The 14,335-nt window shown below is 41.9% G+C and overlaps 1 protein-coding gene across 1 annotated transcript in view; it reads right to left on the reverse strand.

Moving 5' to 3' along the window:
• Positions 1 to 14,335, reverse strand: part of LOC146675130 (phospholipid-transporting ATPase ABCA1) — a 202,693-nt gene that overhangs the window by 47,700 nt on the left and 140,658 nt on the right. The window contains exons 37-39 of the mRNA XM_085400190.1: positions 8,774 to 8,951; positions 7,530 to 7,645; positions 4,393 to 4,537 (exon numbers count right to left, since the gene is read on the reverse strand). Of these exons, the coding sequence (XP_085256316.1) occupies positions 4,393 to 4,537; positions 7,530 to 7,645; positions 8,774 to 8,951 (439 nt within the window). The remainder of the gene's footprint in view (positions 1 to 4,392; positions 4,538 to 7,529; positions 7,646 to 8,773; positions 8,952 to 14,335) is intronic.

A 14,335-nucleotide genomic window follows, 5' to 3' on the forward strand; every position in this document is an offset into this window, starting at 1 on the left:
ATTGTCACAGAATTTATTCATGCATGCGTGTAACAGCTCTGTGAAATTAGTTTCAGTGACTAAGCTTTCAATTGGCAGTTACAATGCGAGTGTGAGGCCTTATGAGTCTGCCAGCCTTAATAAAAAGCCAGATTTAAAGATATTTCAGTCTGCACTTTTACTGGATGTCAGCTTATTGTGTAAATGCAAGTAAAACATGACACTTTTTAAATAAGACAACATACTCTGTCAGATATTAGCAGGTGGGGAGTGAGACCGTGATCGAGGGGGAAAGGCAGACAAAGAAAATAAATAAATAAATAAAACTGTTGACAAGACTTTGTTTTCTCCCAAGGAGGTGTGGGGGCACATTTAGCCTGTGCACATTAAGAATACATATGGTGCTGCTGCTGTATATCTGCCTTGCTTTAGTAACTTACAGGCGTCCTCAAGCTAGCTCCTTCCTGCCTTCATACTAAGCTAACCACATGCTGCTTCCATATTCAGCAGACAGATGTATTACTGATCCTATCTAGCTTTTGCACTCTTGCTTTCACTGCTTCTCCTTATCCCTGTGATCATTGGAGCCAGGAACAAATCTGATCACAAAGGGGACAAAGATACTAGTGTACAGTAGCTCCAAATATAGCTAAAGATCTGCGGCCATGCTAAAGAGAAAGTACACTCTGTGTCAGTTCTAAGGTTTGATGTATCAGGGCTTAAAATCATGCAAATGCAACCTCGGATGAACTACAAAACATGACATATACACAGCCATTCTTCATTTAACAAAAACTCCACCCTCACTGCTTCTATATGAGTTTAGAGGTTTGGCTCTCCAATTACTGCTTAATGGAGACTGAGGGGGAATAAACTGTGAAGCACGGTGGTGGAGGGGTGATGATTTGGGCTTGTTTTACAGCCACAGGACTGCAAAACAAATGTCTTCCAAATGTGAGACCATCGGTCTGCAAAAGCTTGGCTGAAACTGGATCATTTAGCAGGACAAAGATTCCAATCGAATCTACAACAGAGTGAAAATGTGTCGCAAAGGATATCTACAACCATAGGTGTACTTTTCTTTTTCCCATGACTATATGGGGATACTTTGTATGAAAGGTCCTTGTCATTGATAAAAATAAAATGGAATAGTAATAAAACACTCTAAGATTTTTACTGTATAATAATTCTCGCAACAAGAAATGACGAGCAACAATCCAACTTACAAACTTACACACTACAATAAGTGTTTGCTGGCCTAGTTCTCTCGGGCAGATCCAAGACCGTGATGAAAAGGTCTCATTGATCACGATGTCGACGCAAACCTTTAGACGTCTTTAGATGTTCAGCAGCAATTCATCATTTCTTTTATCTACACTTATACATTTGCTTGAGGACAGGAGGGTAAGAAGAGCTGCAATAACAATGCATATTCAACAAAAATTGGTGCATCTTGTTACTGGTTACATTTTTTTGAACACTTGAACCCTGCTTACTAAGGAGAAAAATGGTTAAATGGTATCATTTAAATCACTAATTTATATTTGCGTATTAGTATTTTCTCTTTAGCCAATTACTTGATTGCCTTTACTGACAGTATATGGAGGAAAGATATACTTTACTGCAACAATTTGCTGTAGCAGAAAACAAGTTTACCCTCAAAGTTGAAACTAACGTTCTTTTCTTGGCGTTTGCAAACATATTTTTATCCCCCAGGATGTTCACAATGTATGTAACCACTCAAATGCAAGCATCGGGGGATTTGCTAAAGGCACCTCTATTCTTTACATTCAACACTAAGCCTAAACAGAGATAAGAAAGTCAAATAAATAAACAACAGCTATGACCTTGGCAGAGAGCAGCCCATCCATCTGGCAGAGGAATGCAAAAAGCAGCGAGACCTAATTTGAGATCGATACATGAAATAACATATCTCCTCCTGACTGGGTGTTCATCAAGGAGATCTAAGAGGTTCTTTGTCGAAGAAGATAAAACGCCGGACAATTTCCCCCCTTGTGTTTGCGCTATGTGCCCATAAATCATTTTCAAATGGTTTTTAAAGGTGGTATTGTCTGCGCTGTGCTTATCTGACCCATATCCCTACACGTGCTTATTCCCACAGCGTGGCTTCATTCATAATGCTGCGAATCACAATGAAAGCAGACAAGCAGAGGATGTATGGCTCAAACAGCTGGGGAAGACATTTTTCAAGAGATGATATTCCTGTGGTTTTGAGATACTGTAGGAGTTCTGTCGTGAGCAATCGACTACATTAAACCTTTGCCTGTTTTAAACACAGCGTCGATAAATTCTTCTGGACTTAAAAAACAATGTACTCCAATTACACTACATGAGGTAAGCGGTACCTGGCCACGCCGCCACACCGATACATTTATCCTGGAAAAATCTATGGGTGCCTGCGGTTATCTCTTAGAGGCACGTGGTGGAAGTATTGACTCAGACAGCGCTTCAAGCGTACAAGGCAGGCTGGGATTGATGCAATCCACAGGGAGTTGGACAGTCCTGAGGGAAAGAAAATCTCCCATTGGTCTCAAGACAAAACTAGGGCACCAAGTCTATAACACTGCAGCGCTGCTTTCCCACTCTGCTACTCTTATTTTTTTTCCCTTCTTCCCATTTTCTCCCCTGGAAAAATGGTGCTATGCCCAAAAGGGATCTAGATTCACCCAGTGCTTGAAAAGAGAAAACAGACTGAAAGCCGGAAGCTTTACTTTTGAGCGACACTGTTTAAATATCGCCGCCGCCGCCGCAGAGGAGCCTGAAAGTGATGAGGCGCAGCTTTGAAATCGCAGAAGCTGCGAGAGGAGAAGGCTGGATAGAGCTGTCATGTGCAGGATCTGCCGTTTCTGTTGAACTGGAGCACGTCGGGCCACTGTCATATCTGCGCTAGCTAGTTTGTGAAGAGTCTGTTCCGGGGAGATATCAGCTCTGAACTGGGGGAGACATGGAAACCTGGAGAGCTGTAACATGTGAGTTGATTGATGTTGACCCGTCAGACTCTTATCGGCGGCGAAATCGGGTCAGATTAGCAGAATTATCTCGGACCTCCGTCCCCATCGAGTCTCAGAGAAACACGCTGCTCCTAATGCCTCAATCGAGCGAAATGGGCAGTAAATCCGTCCCTTTACACCGGCCCGTGGGCAAAGCGCTGTCCATTAAATTATCGGGAATGGCGCCCTTTATGAGTAATACGCTCCGCTAACGTCGCATCAATAAATAAAGAGAATGCAGACACAACAAAATGACCACAGTGACTTTCTTGGAGGAGAGACGCGCTCGTGAAAAATACAAATTGATGATGAATGTCGGCGATAATGAAATCACGATGCAAATGAGGCCGCCTCGTTAGGAGACAGGAAACATCCCATGCCATCACGGAGCGGGCGCCAGAAGATCAAGTCGCAGGCAGGCGTGTCGGAGGGGGCAGACCGCGCAGAGGCAAGAGTCTTTGAGACGACATTACGCTGCGTCTGAAGTGGCAGATCGGGGATGTGGGAGACATTCTGATGAAGCGTCAGATGCAAACGCAGCTCGGCACCGCACCGTGCTCTTGTGTCTGTTGACAAGGGATGACTGATCAGCACGAGGCTAAAAATACGTGGTGAGGTGGGAAAAAACCAAATGAGAGAGCGGGCGATGCGTGGGAATCGTGCAAATAACAATTAAGGCTGCAAATGTGTTTAGACGTATTCAGATCAGAGAACAAACGAGAAAGATGTCAGAAAAGTAGAGAAATCGTTTAAAAAACTTGAGGTTGTTCTGTCTGAGTCCTGGCTGTTTGCACACATTGCGTATTCAGATATTTTCTTTTTTACGTAATTGATTTAAATTCTAATAAAACAGTACAATGACTGACAGTCTGTCTCTCTCCAAACCGAGCTCTGTATTTCTTATTTAGCTCGTTTTTGGTGTCTTTGTCTTTTCATTCCACTGAGACTGGAGCAGCTTGCAGTTAAAATGAACACTTGCTGAAAGATGGATGAGCAAAGTTCTCTGAAGACCCAATTCTCAGCAAACGATTTAACATTAAAAAGAATAGGCAAAATAATTCCTTTGAAAAATCCTCGAGAGGATAAAGGAAATATATTAAAAGTTATACCAGGTGGGCACACACCCCACCCACGCGCATGAAAGCCTTTGCTTTGGAGAAAAAAATGGAAAAACACTGAGCGTTTATCTATGATTCAAGTCAATTAGCCATCCGCAGCTATAGCTTCTGCATAAATATCATTTTTATGGAGCCTGAAAGTCTGCGCCTGCTGTTTCACAGGAAGTGTGCCGCCTGTCGCGTTAAAAATGTGCATGCATGCATGTGTGTCTCCTACTTTTCCGTCTGCACAGACTCTGTATGCGTGTGTGAGCGTGTGAGCGTGTGGTGAGGGTGACACTTACATCATCATCGAAGAGCTCCATGATAAAGGTGGCCACGCTGCTGTTAATACCAATGAAGAGGTTGATGCAGGTCAGCACCACGTAAGCTGTGCTGGGCACGCTGAAGATGAAGGAGAACGGGTACATCATGGGCGTGATAGCCCAGCTTAAAAAAACAAAACACAAAACAAAGTAAAACAGTGTTGCAAAATATAAAATATAGAAATTAAAATAACAAAGGTGATCTCCAGTGCGATCCATGCTCGTTAAACTCTCCGAGGGCAATTTGTATAACGGCAAATATCATGCTAGCAGCTACTGAATCCTTGCTATTTTCGATTCACAAATGCGGATTACCAGGTCAGCTGTGCCATTTGATGGCCTCCTCTGATCATTTGCATTTTCAGTAAGTGACCCATGAAAGCACTGCCAACTGAATGCTGCCCACGCTCGGCAGTCAGCGGTTCAAGCTCGGTATCACAAGCAGATCAAGTGAGGCACTGGTGTTGTGGTGCCACGGTGCAAACCCCTGTCATATAACCAGACCTTTGAATGTAATTTGAAAGTAACACGTTTTGATCTCATTACATTTACTCAAGTGCTGGAGTTTCAGTTTGACCTACTTCAGAGGCGTGTGTGTAACTTTCTGATTCAGTTCTTTTTAGATTAGGAATCTTTGGAAACAGACTGCAGCCTCACTCTGAGAAGCACACAGACCTGTTTGTACGAGCTAAGCTACACAGCATGTCTCCTTCACTATGTGCCATAGCTGTATCTGATATCCCTGCGGTGGTGTTCTTCCTGGATCATCAAAACCAATGTTGGTCCAGTTGCAACATTGCAAGTGACCAATCATCATCAATGTTACGATGTCATAGGTTTGCAGGGTGGAAAAAGCCGACCGATGTGGTTAGGGTCAGGGTCAGGGTTGGGGATTAGGACGTGATCATAGTTAGGCTTAGGGTTTGGTGTGTGTCACTTCCAATGACTAGTATTACTAACTTATTTGTGTGCACTGGTGCATCTTTCAATGGACGTAGTATAAGTATTACACAAAGTACAAACTATTGCGGAAAATGTATAAAATACGTTGTAATAAACGCACTGGATTGAATTGGAGATATGAATTAAAGATTAGTGGCATAAACGTCAGTTCTTCGATTACTCTGGCTTTGTGGGGCTTTTTGACACTGTCGCAGATAACTATTTACCCCTCGGACACCTAAAAGGAGAAACCCTTGTCCCCTTTTTCTGAACTGAATGGTTTCTGTCATACTTCAAGCCGGCTTTTAGGACAAAATGACTGGTTATGCAACAAAAGGGTAGTCTTTACCTGTACAGCTTACTACCTGCTAGAACCTGTTCAAATGGTCATCATACCACATATTTACTGACATTTCGTGAGGTGTCAAAACTCTTCATTAAGTGTATGGGGGAGGGGAAGTTGCCAAATGTCATCTTCATTTGGGAAAGTCTTAATAGTTCAAATGAACAAAGGAAGTGTAAGCAGCGTGGAAGTGAGCTAATGCTTCTTAGCTGGTGATTCTGAGGTAGTGCCAGATCACTTTTAAAGTTCTCCTACAGCGTGGAAAGGCTGGTTCAACAATGAATAACAACACAAACTTTGAAGGTAAACTTTAATCAAGTGTTAAAGTTGCACGTGTGAGTTGAACAGGTCTGTTGCTCCCTGTATTTTTTACCTCACAGAAAACAGGAGCTGCTGGTTTACTGAGTAATTTTTGCGTGATGGATTTTTATCCCTTTAACAAAAAAGTCACACGGTAACACAAACTAACTAATTTACCGAAGCAGCAGCAGTGGACAAACAAACTTTGAACTACTGGTAAACTACTGGTTTTGTTCATTGAGTGTGGTGGAGTGAAACAGCTTCACTTCCTCATCAGAAAGGTGACATCAGGTAAACAATGTAAGCGGTCTAAATGGACATTATGCACCCTTTTTAGGCAGTTAAATGGATTTTTGATGACTCCATCCGCAGCTGAACATGGCTTTAATTTCTGTGGTTGATCTCTAAAATGTAATATAATGACACGTTTCAGCTGGAAACAGCTTATTTAACCTTGACTGACTGACTGAAGTGAGTAGCTTCTCATTTCTTAAACAACCACGTAAAAAGACACATCCTGTGGTCGTGGAAAAGATGTTCTCTGTTTCAGAAGGGTCAGATTTAATGGTCTGTATCAAGCAAACAACACAATTCAGAAGTTTACTAAAACTATTAAAATTGGGTTAAACTATTCAACACAGTACAAAAGGCTGAAGGGACTCAAAGAAGAAATGTGAAAATCATGACTGATCATGATCAGAGGTCAAATTAATAGTTGAACTCGCAGCTAAGTAAAAGCATTTATACACACACAATGTAAAGAGAACTCCAGGGATCAGGACTAAACAGTTGTCTGGCCTTAAGAAAACCACTTATCAGTTTGGCTACTTGGGGAAAAAAAACAATTCAGTTCACCAGGGATGTTTAAAGGTTGGACTGTGGAGCGATGGAAAACAGTCATGTGGTCTGATGAGTCCAGATTTACCCTGTTCCTGAGTGCCGGGCACATCAGGTTAAGAAGAGAGGCGGGTGAAGTGATGCATCATCACGCCTCGTGCTTACAGTAAAAGCCTGATCTCAGGTTGCTTCAACTGGTCAAGGTTCAGCAACATTATCTCCTCAAAAACGCAGTCAGCTAACTACCTGCATTTACTGATCGACCAGAGTTTCTCCATTAATGAATTTCTTCTTCTTTCCGACGGCGTGGACATGTTCCAAGATGATAATGCCAGGATTTATCGGGCTCAAATTGTGAAAGATGGGTTCAGTGAAAGTAAAACGTCCTTTTCACAGATGGATCGACCACCACAGCGGAGACCTCACCTTAACCCCACTGAGATCTTAATCCCTTTACGTTGTCACGGCAAACCTCTAACGTGCCGTCATCGGCGCTAAAGGTAGGGCAACAAAATATTACAGTGCGTACCAAGAACTTACATTTCAGCCAATACCTGCACTACTATGACAGCTTTCTATTGTGGATACCTGAAGTGTTCAGAAGTCAATCAATGAATATTAAAAGACAGCCCATCCCAGAAATCTGGGCACGCCATAATTCTCTGAGCTACTCTGAAATATGTCATTTACTCACCCATAAAAAATAAGCAAGAGGATCAAAGCCGGCAGGTTAGGAGGGGAAACATAGGCTTTTTGTTGGAAGGCGAGGAAGATCACAATCACGATGAAGCAGGGGACGATGTAGTTACACTGTAAACACAAACACACACGTCAAAATAAAGCACAGGCTTAAAAAAGTCACTCTTTAGGGTGGTTACGACTCCATTAAAGCGTTATGACTTTTTTTTTTTTTACGCCAACTGAAAGACCGTGTAATTATAAAATGTGTAGATGACTTTTTAATTAGCGAATGTATCCGGCTTTAGTTTTCTAATTAATCCAGTGAATAACAGCCATCTGATTCTCGTGTGTTTGAAGCAAGCGGTCGCTCAGTGACACGCTGAATTGGATGCATGTACAATGGCTCTATAAAATTTTGATCTAAGACTAATATTTATCCAACGATTGTTTAAATCCATTCAACTTCAAATCAAACCAGACAGCACGCTTTTTACTAGCCGACTTTTTTTCCCCCTACAGAAGTAAACAAACATAACTGATGATGCTATTATTATATAATCACCCTTCGGATTAATATCCCCCCTGGCGAATAAATGGAATACTGCAGATAATAGACATACAATGTATCAGGTTACAATGATACATGTTTATTACAGAAAAAGTTTAGACTGAAATATTAAAGAGCTTTCAGACTAGATTCACTGTAATATCCTTATTGTTGATAGAGCGTGCATGGTAATGCGGGGAGCTTCGGGCAAGAATCATTAGACAGGCTCCTTAGGTGCATTTGTCTTCCACCCAGACAGCATTTATCCACCATAATGATGAGTGTCCTGATGCAATTTCTTTACCAAAGGTACCTTATGAAATGTTTACTTCCATTATGCCTCGGGGAAACTGCCGATAAGCCTGTTGAGCATAACCAGCAGGGGCAGCTGCTGTCGATAATTACGCCTCAGCCAATAACTGTCTCAGGTGAAGCTTTTCCCAGTAGCCAGCAGTGTCAAAGCTACATTGTCAATTACAGTGGATGGATATTTTTACATTTAGCCTTAGGTGGGCAAAAAAAGGCCCAAAGTAGTATATTACAAGGGTAGTATAAAATAAAGCAGGCGAAAACTGCTGGGGTGAATCACATTATAGCATATATTACACAGTATTTACCTGGCTTTAATGGGTCAGGTAACAGAGCCGAAGCTTCAGAAAGAGAGAATATTTGAGGCGCAGACACAGCTGTCAGATAAAGCTGGTACTTACCATGTCCCAGGCAAAATTGGCCAACCAGTAGACAGCTGGGTTTACTCCACTGACAAATTGCAGATGCTTGGCTTTGTTCACCCTCTCTTGGATTAGGAAGAGGACAAAGCTGGCAGGGATGAAGGACATGGCAAAGATAACGCAGATGGACACCACGACGTCAGTGGAGGTTGTGGCCCTGTGATTGAAGAGGACACAGCATAGAAAAAGTTGACTGGCGAGCTATTAGGGGTCTACCAGGGCAAAAGAAAGTGGATATTAAACTTTGTCCATGGGGCTAAATATAAAGTTTGATTCTGAGGTGATGTAGACTACGTTGGCTTTAAAAATATATGGCGCACACAAAGAAAATCATTAGAATTTACATTCTGTCTACTATCACAGGCTGTATATAAAAGATGGACACAGCTACCATGACCCTTTAGTTTTAAACTCTTTTAGTTTCATGTTCATGTTGAGCTTAGGATTGTGACTGTCACCATCTTAGTGTTTTTAAAGAGACTTGATGATCTGACTGAGAAACTGAGGGACATAAAATAGGACTGTGTCGGCCTCCACCTGCACAGGTCCGCAGACAGACCTCCTGAGATTATAGACAAGCAAGGGACTATAAACCTATCAGGAACATATACAGGGAGTGCAGAATTATTAGGCAAGTTGTATTTTTGAGGAATAATGTTATTATTGAACAACAACCATGTTCTCAATGAACCCAAAAAACTCATTAATATCAAAGCTGAATGTTTTTGGAAGTAGTTTTTAGTTTGTTTTTAGTTTTAGCTATTTTAGGGGGATATCTGTGTGTGCAGGTGACTATTACTGTGCATAATTATTAGGAAACTTAACAAAAAACAAATATATACCCATTTCAATTATTTATTTTTACCAGTGAAACCAATATAACATCTCCACATTCACAAATATACATTTCTGACATTCAAAAACAAAACAAAAACAAATCAGCGACCAATATAGCCACCTTTCTTTGCAAGGACACTCAAAAGCCTGCCATCCATGGATTCTGTCAGTGTTTTGATCTGTTCACCATCAACATTGCGTGCAGCAGCAACCACAGCCTCCCAGACACTGTTCAGAGAGGTGTACTGTTTTCCCTCCTTGTAAATCTCACATTTGATGATGGACCACAGGTTCTCAATGGGGTTCAGATCAGGTGAACAAGGAGGCCATGTCATTAGTTTTTCTTCTTTTATACCCTTTCTTGCCAGCCACGCTGTGGAGTACTTGGACGCGTGTGATGGAGCATTGTTCTGCATGAAAATCATGTTTTTCTTGAAGGATGCAGACTTCTTCCTGTACCACTGCTTGAAGAAGGTGTCTTCCAGGAACTGGCAGTAGGACTGGGAGTTGAGCTTGACTCCATCCTCAACCCGAAAAGGCCCCACAAGCTCATCTTTGATGATACCAGCCCAAACCAGTACTCCACCTCCACCTTGCTGGCGTCTGAGTCGGACTGGAGCTCTCTGCCCTTTACCAATCCAGCCACGGGCCCATCCATCTGGCCCATCAAGACTCACTCTCATTTCATCAGTCCATAAAACCTTAGAAAAAGCAGTCTTGAGATATTTCTTGGCCCAGTCTTGACGTTTCAGCTTGTGTGTCTTGTTCAGTGGTGGTCGTCTTTCAGCCTTTCTTACCTTGGCCATGTCTCTGAGTATTGCACACCTTGTGCTTTTGGGCACTCCAGTGATGTTGCAGCTCTGAAATATGGCCAAACTGGTGGCAAGTGGCATCTTGGCAGCTGCACGCTTGACTTTTCTCAGTTCATGGGCAGTTATTTTGCGCCTTGGTTTTTCCACACGCTTCCCTGTTGACTATTTTGAATGAAATGCTTGATTGTTCGATGATCACGCTTCAGAAGCTTTGCAATTTCGAGACTGCTGCATCCCTCTGCAAGATATCTCACTATTTTTGACTTTTCTGAGCCTGTCAAGTCCTTCTTTTGACCCATTTTGCCAAAGGAAAGGACGTTGCCTAATAATTATGCACACCTGATATAGGGTGTTGATGTCATTAGACCACACCCCTTCTCATTACAGAGATGCACATCACCTAATATGCTTAATTGGTAGTAGGCTTTCAAGCCTATACAGCTTGGAGTAAGACAACATGCATGAAGAGGATGATGTGGACAAAATACTCATTTGCCTAATAATTCTGCACTCCCTGTATACTGAGGTCACAGTCCAAAGGGTCGTTTTCCAACAGATTTCTATAGAACCCAAAATTATTTTGCATTGAGTGAAATCGCCCCCTGCTGGCCATTAGAAAGAATGTAGGTGTAATGCTGCAGTCACACTGGGGAAAAACAGATGTTGCCGTGCAGCAGAATGTCACGATCCCTGCTTTTGAAATGTCTGTGACCACTCGCAGTCAGTTGCCATCTTCAAAGCAACTTCCACTTATTTGCTAAACTGAGACAGACTGTGACAGTTTGGAGACAAGTTGCCTCCCACCAGGTGACCTGTGTAATCAGTGTTGCTGGCACAACCTCTGGACATCCCAACTACTTGCAATCTACCTCCGATGGCAACAAAAGTCAGTGCATTCACTGGGCAACCACAAATTTTCCCTAATCACAAGAAGGTTCCCATCCTATTTTTACTTCAGTGTAACTGAGGTGTTGGGTACTTTCTGATTCACATCACATTTTTGCTACGTCCATCTTTTATCAGTCTGTGGCACCTACTAGGTTTTCAAAGCTACGGAGTAAGTCCCCGGGGCCTGTAAGGTGCTTTGGATAAAATCATCCACATGAACTGCAGTATGAGAGATATAACACATATAATAACAGACTTTATGAAATACAGAACTGCAGTCCATGAACCTTCGGTTTTCCATCCTTATGAGGTATTCACTGTATTTTAATGTACTTCTTGGGGAATATGGGCGCACTTGGTTTTCTATTTTCATGAGAACGCACTATTTACTACCTCTAATATCATTCACAAGGCCATCACTGCTGTGACATCAGTGACAATAAAGAACAGCCGTGGAAGAGTCCGGACTGTCCTGTGGGAGAAATTCAGTGTTTTGTGTGTATAAAACCAGTTTTAAGAGTTTCTGTTAAAAATCAGCAGGTCTGTTATCAGGAAATGAGCCTGATGACACTTGAAACAATGTCAAAACAACTTTTGGCTCATTTCCTGTAATTAAGACATAATCAAATTTAACACTAGGCAACGATGCATTTAAACTAATTCCGCTACACCTGCAAAAATAAGTCAGATAACTAACGTTTCAATGTTCTTGTTAGTATTGATGTCTACATTAGCCTAGCTTTTACAGCACTGACTGATTGCTGTTTGTACCTGATAGAATTTTAAAAAAAGAAGCTTTTAAATGTCACCGGCCTTCTGAAACTACGACACGTTTAGGGCTCCTTTTTGTCTCTTTCCAGCTTGTCCAACAGCACATCCTAAAATCTTAGAAGACTTATTCATCCGCAACAATATCCGTGTCACACACAAATCTCTCAAATTTCCCCTGCCGTGCGTCTTTATTTATGCCACGCTACCTTTGGAAGTGTCCTTTACTGCGTCTGCTCATTTAGCATTGGATAAAACTGCGATCTGTGACTCTGACCACCCCAACTGCCCCCACAACCCTCCCAAATCCTCACCCCTTGCCTCCTGATAATCTTTCACGAGTCTTCCCGCTGCTTAATTAGCATATGAAATAAGTTACCCTGCGTGGCTACATGTCCATATTTATCATCGCCAACCAGGCGCAATTAGAACACGTAAATATGAAATCATTAACAGCAGTGCGTGCCAGCCCACATTTCTAGCAGTTTTCAAGGGCTGCGTGCTCTGTTTGGGTGGGGAGGTAATGTAGGGGACAAAGCTGTGAATGATCGCAGGCTGAATGCTTGAAGGTGGTTAATTGCTGTGAAAAGAGGACAAGCAATCTGCTAATTAACTACTAATGCAAGTGCAGGGAAGATGTGCAGTGGGAGTAAAGCTTTATAGTTTGTGTTGCCTTCCTTAAGTTTTCATTATTATTATTATTTTATTTAGAGTGGCTGCAGGGGATTGTTATGCTGAAAAGATGCTAAAAACACAAGATAACAAATTGGCTGTACAACACTCCGGTCATTATTTCTATTATAAAGCAACATGCAGGTAGAGAGCTCCAGAGACAATCATAGGGTAAGCTGTGTGATGTGCACGTTATCAATAGTATACTTTTGCACAGCAGCAAGAACAGAAAGTGTCATAATTCGTTGATTGCAAATAAATTACACATCAAATTCAAAAGCGCGGCAAGATGAAACATTTTTGTCAGTTGCCAAATTGATGTTCCCCAGCAATTAAGAAGCAATGCATATCTCTCAATAATGAAACGGTGCCAACGCTGACATTTCGGGAGGCTCCATTTCTGTGCCGATGCGAGATAAAGCACGGAGACCTTGTGGGAATGAAGTGGTAATTTCTGTGGGTGTAAGCGTCGACTTTCTTTCCACCTGCGCAGCCCTTCACAATTTTGTGGCTCATGACATCGCTTGCATTGAAATAGGCTGTGAAGTACACTAGAGGGGAGTGTCACTTCAAATTAGACGGTGCAGTGAAATACTGGTGTCCAAAAGCTAGCAAGGGAGCAAGTCAATGGGGATGAATTATTATCGAAATTGCAGGTTTAGCTGCGGTCTCACCACAACATTGTGGAAGTGTCAGTGACAGGGATTCATTTAAGGCCGAGGTTGGTGCATTTCAGAATATTTTGACAGGATGGGCGGGATACTTTTTTTGGCCTTTGGTGACTGTGGCTTTTTTGGCTCGCTGCAATTAACTGGTCTTTCTCCGAGTTTTTCTTTGGACATTGCCATTGGCTTCTTTTTCACTCATATTCAGTCCTTGTACTTGACCATTTTCAGGGCAGAAAACATTTGTTGTTCAACATTTGTTCACATTTCTGTAGCTGAGATTATGAAAAATTACAAAGATAACACACTTGACAGGCCCAAAATTGTATTTTTGCACCAACTAGGCTATTCCTAAAAAGTGTGGAAATAGGACAAGTGGAGGACAAAAAGAGGAAGTGGAAAATCTAAAAACTACTTACAGCAGATGTGCAGTATCTAAAAGCAATGTCCTTAAGAAACAGTGAAAAAAATATACAGCAAAGACCAGACACAGGACCTAAGAGACATCAGCTGATTCATCTACTGTTCAACAGAAATGGGCTTATTGGAAGGAAAGCTGTGAAGAAGTTGTGCGTAAGGAAGGGAAACAGGGAGAAATGTGCTGTATTGCATGTGTAAGAGGGGTGGCTCAAGAGTTTTGCACAGTACTGTAACTGTAAAGTCTAAACCCCCCTTAAAAACCGCTCTGAGTTAAAAAAGAGGTGTGCTTTTGGCTACCAAATGAACATAAGTACAATATTTACTCGCTTCAGTTCGATTTTAATGTGCACAACTCTCTGTCTGCTAGCTTACCGATGCTACATGCTGCCACTTTATAAGATCTGTTTACAGTTTGTAAATATAAAAAAAACTTTCGTATCGCACGCTGCCATCTGATCCATAGTCATAAAATATACATT

The sequence above is a fragment of the Rhamphochromis longiceps genome, linkage group LG3 (genome assembly GCF_057381845.1).
Source record: "Rhamphochromis longiceps isolate RC_006_pf linkage group LG3, R_longiceps_female_GT1.1, whole genome shotgun sequence".
Classification (NCBI taxonomy): domain Eukaryota; kingdom Metazoa; phylum Chordata; class Actinopteri; order Cichliformes; family Cichlidae; genus Rhamphochromis; species Rhamphochromis longiceps.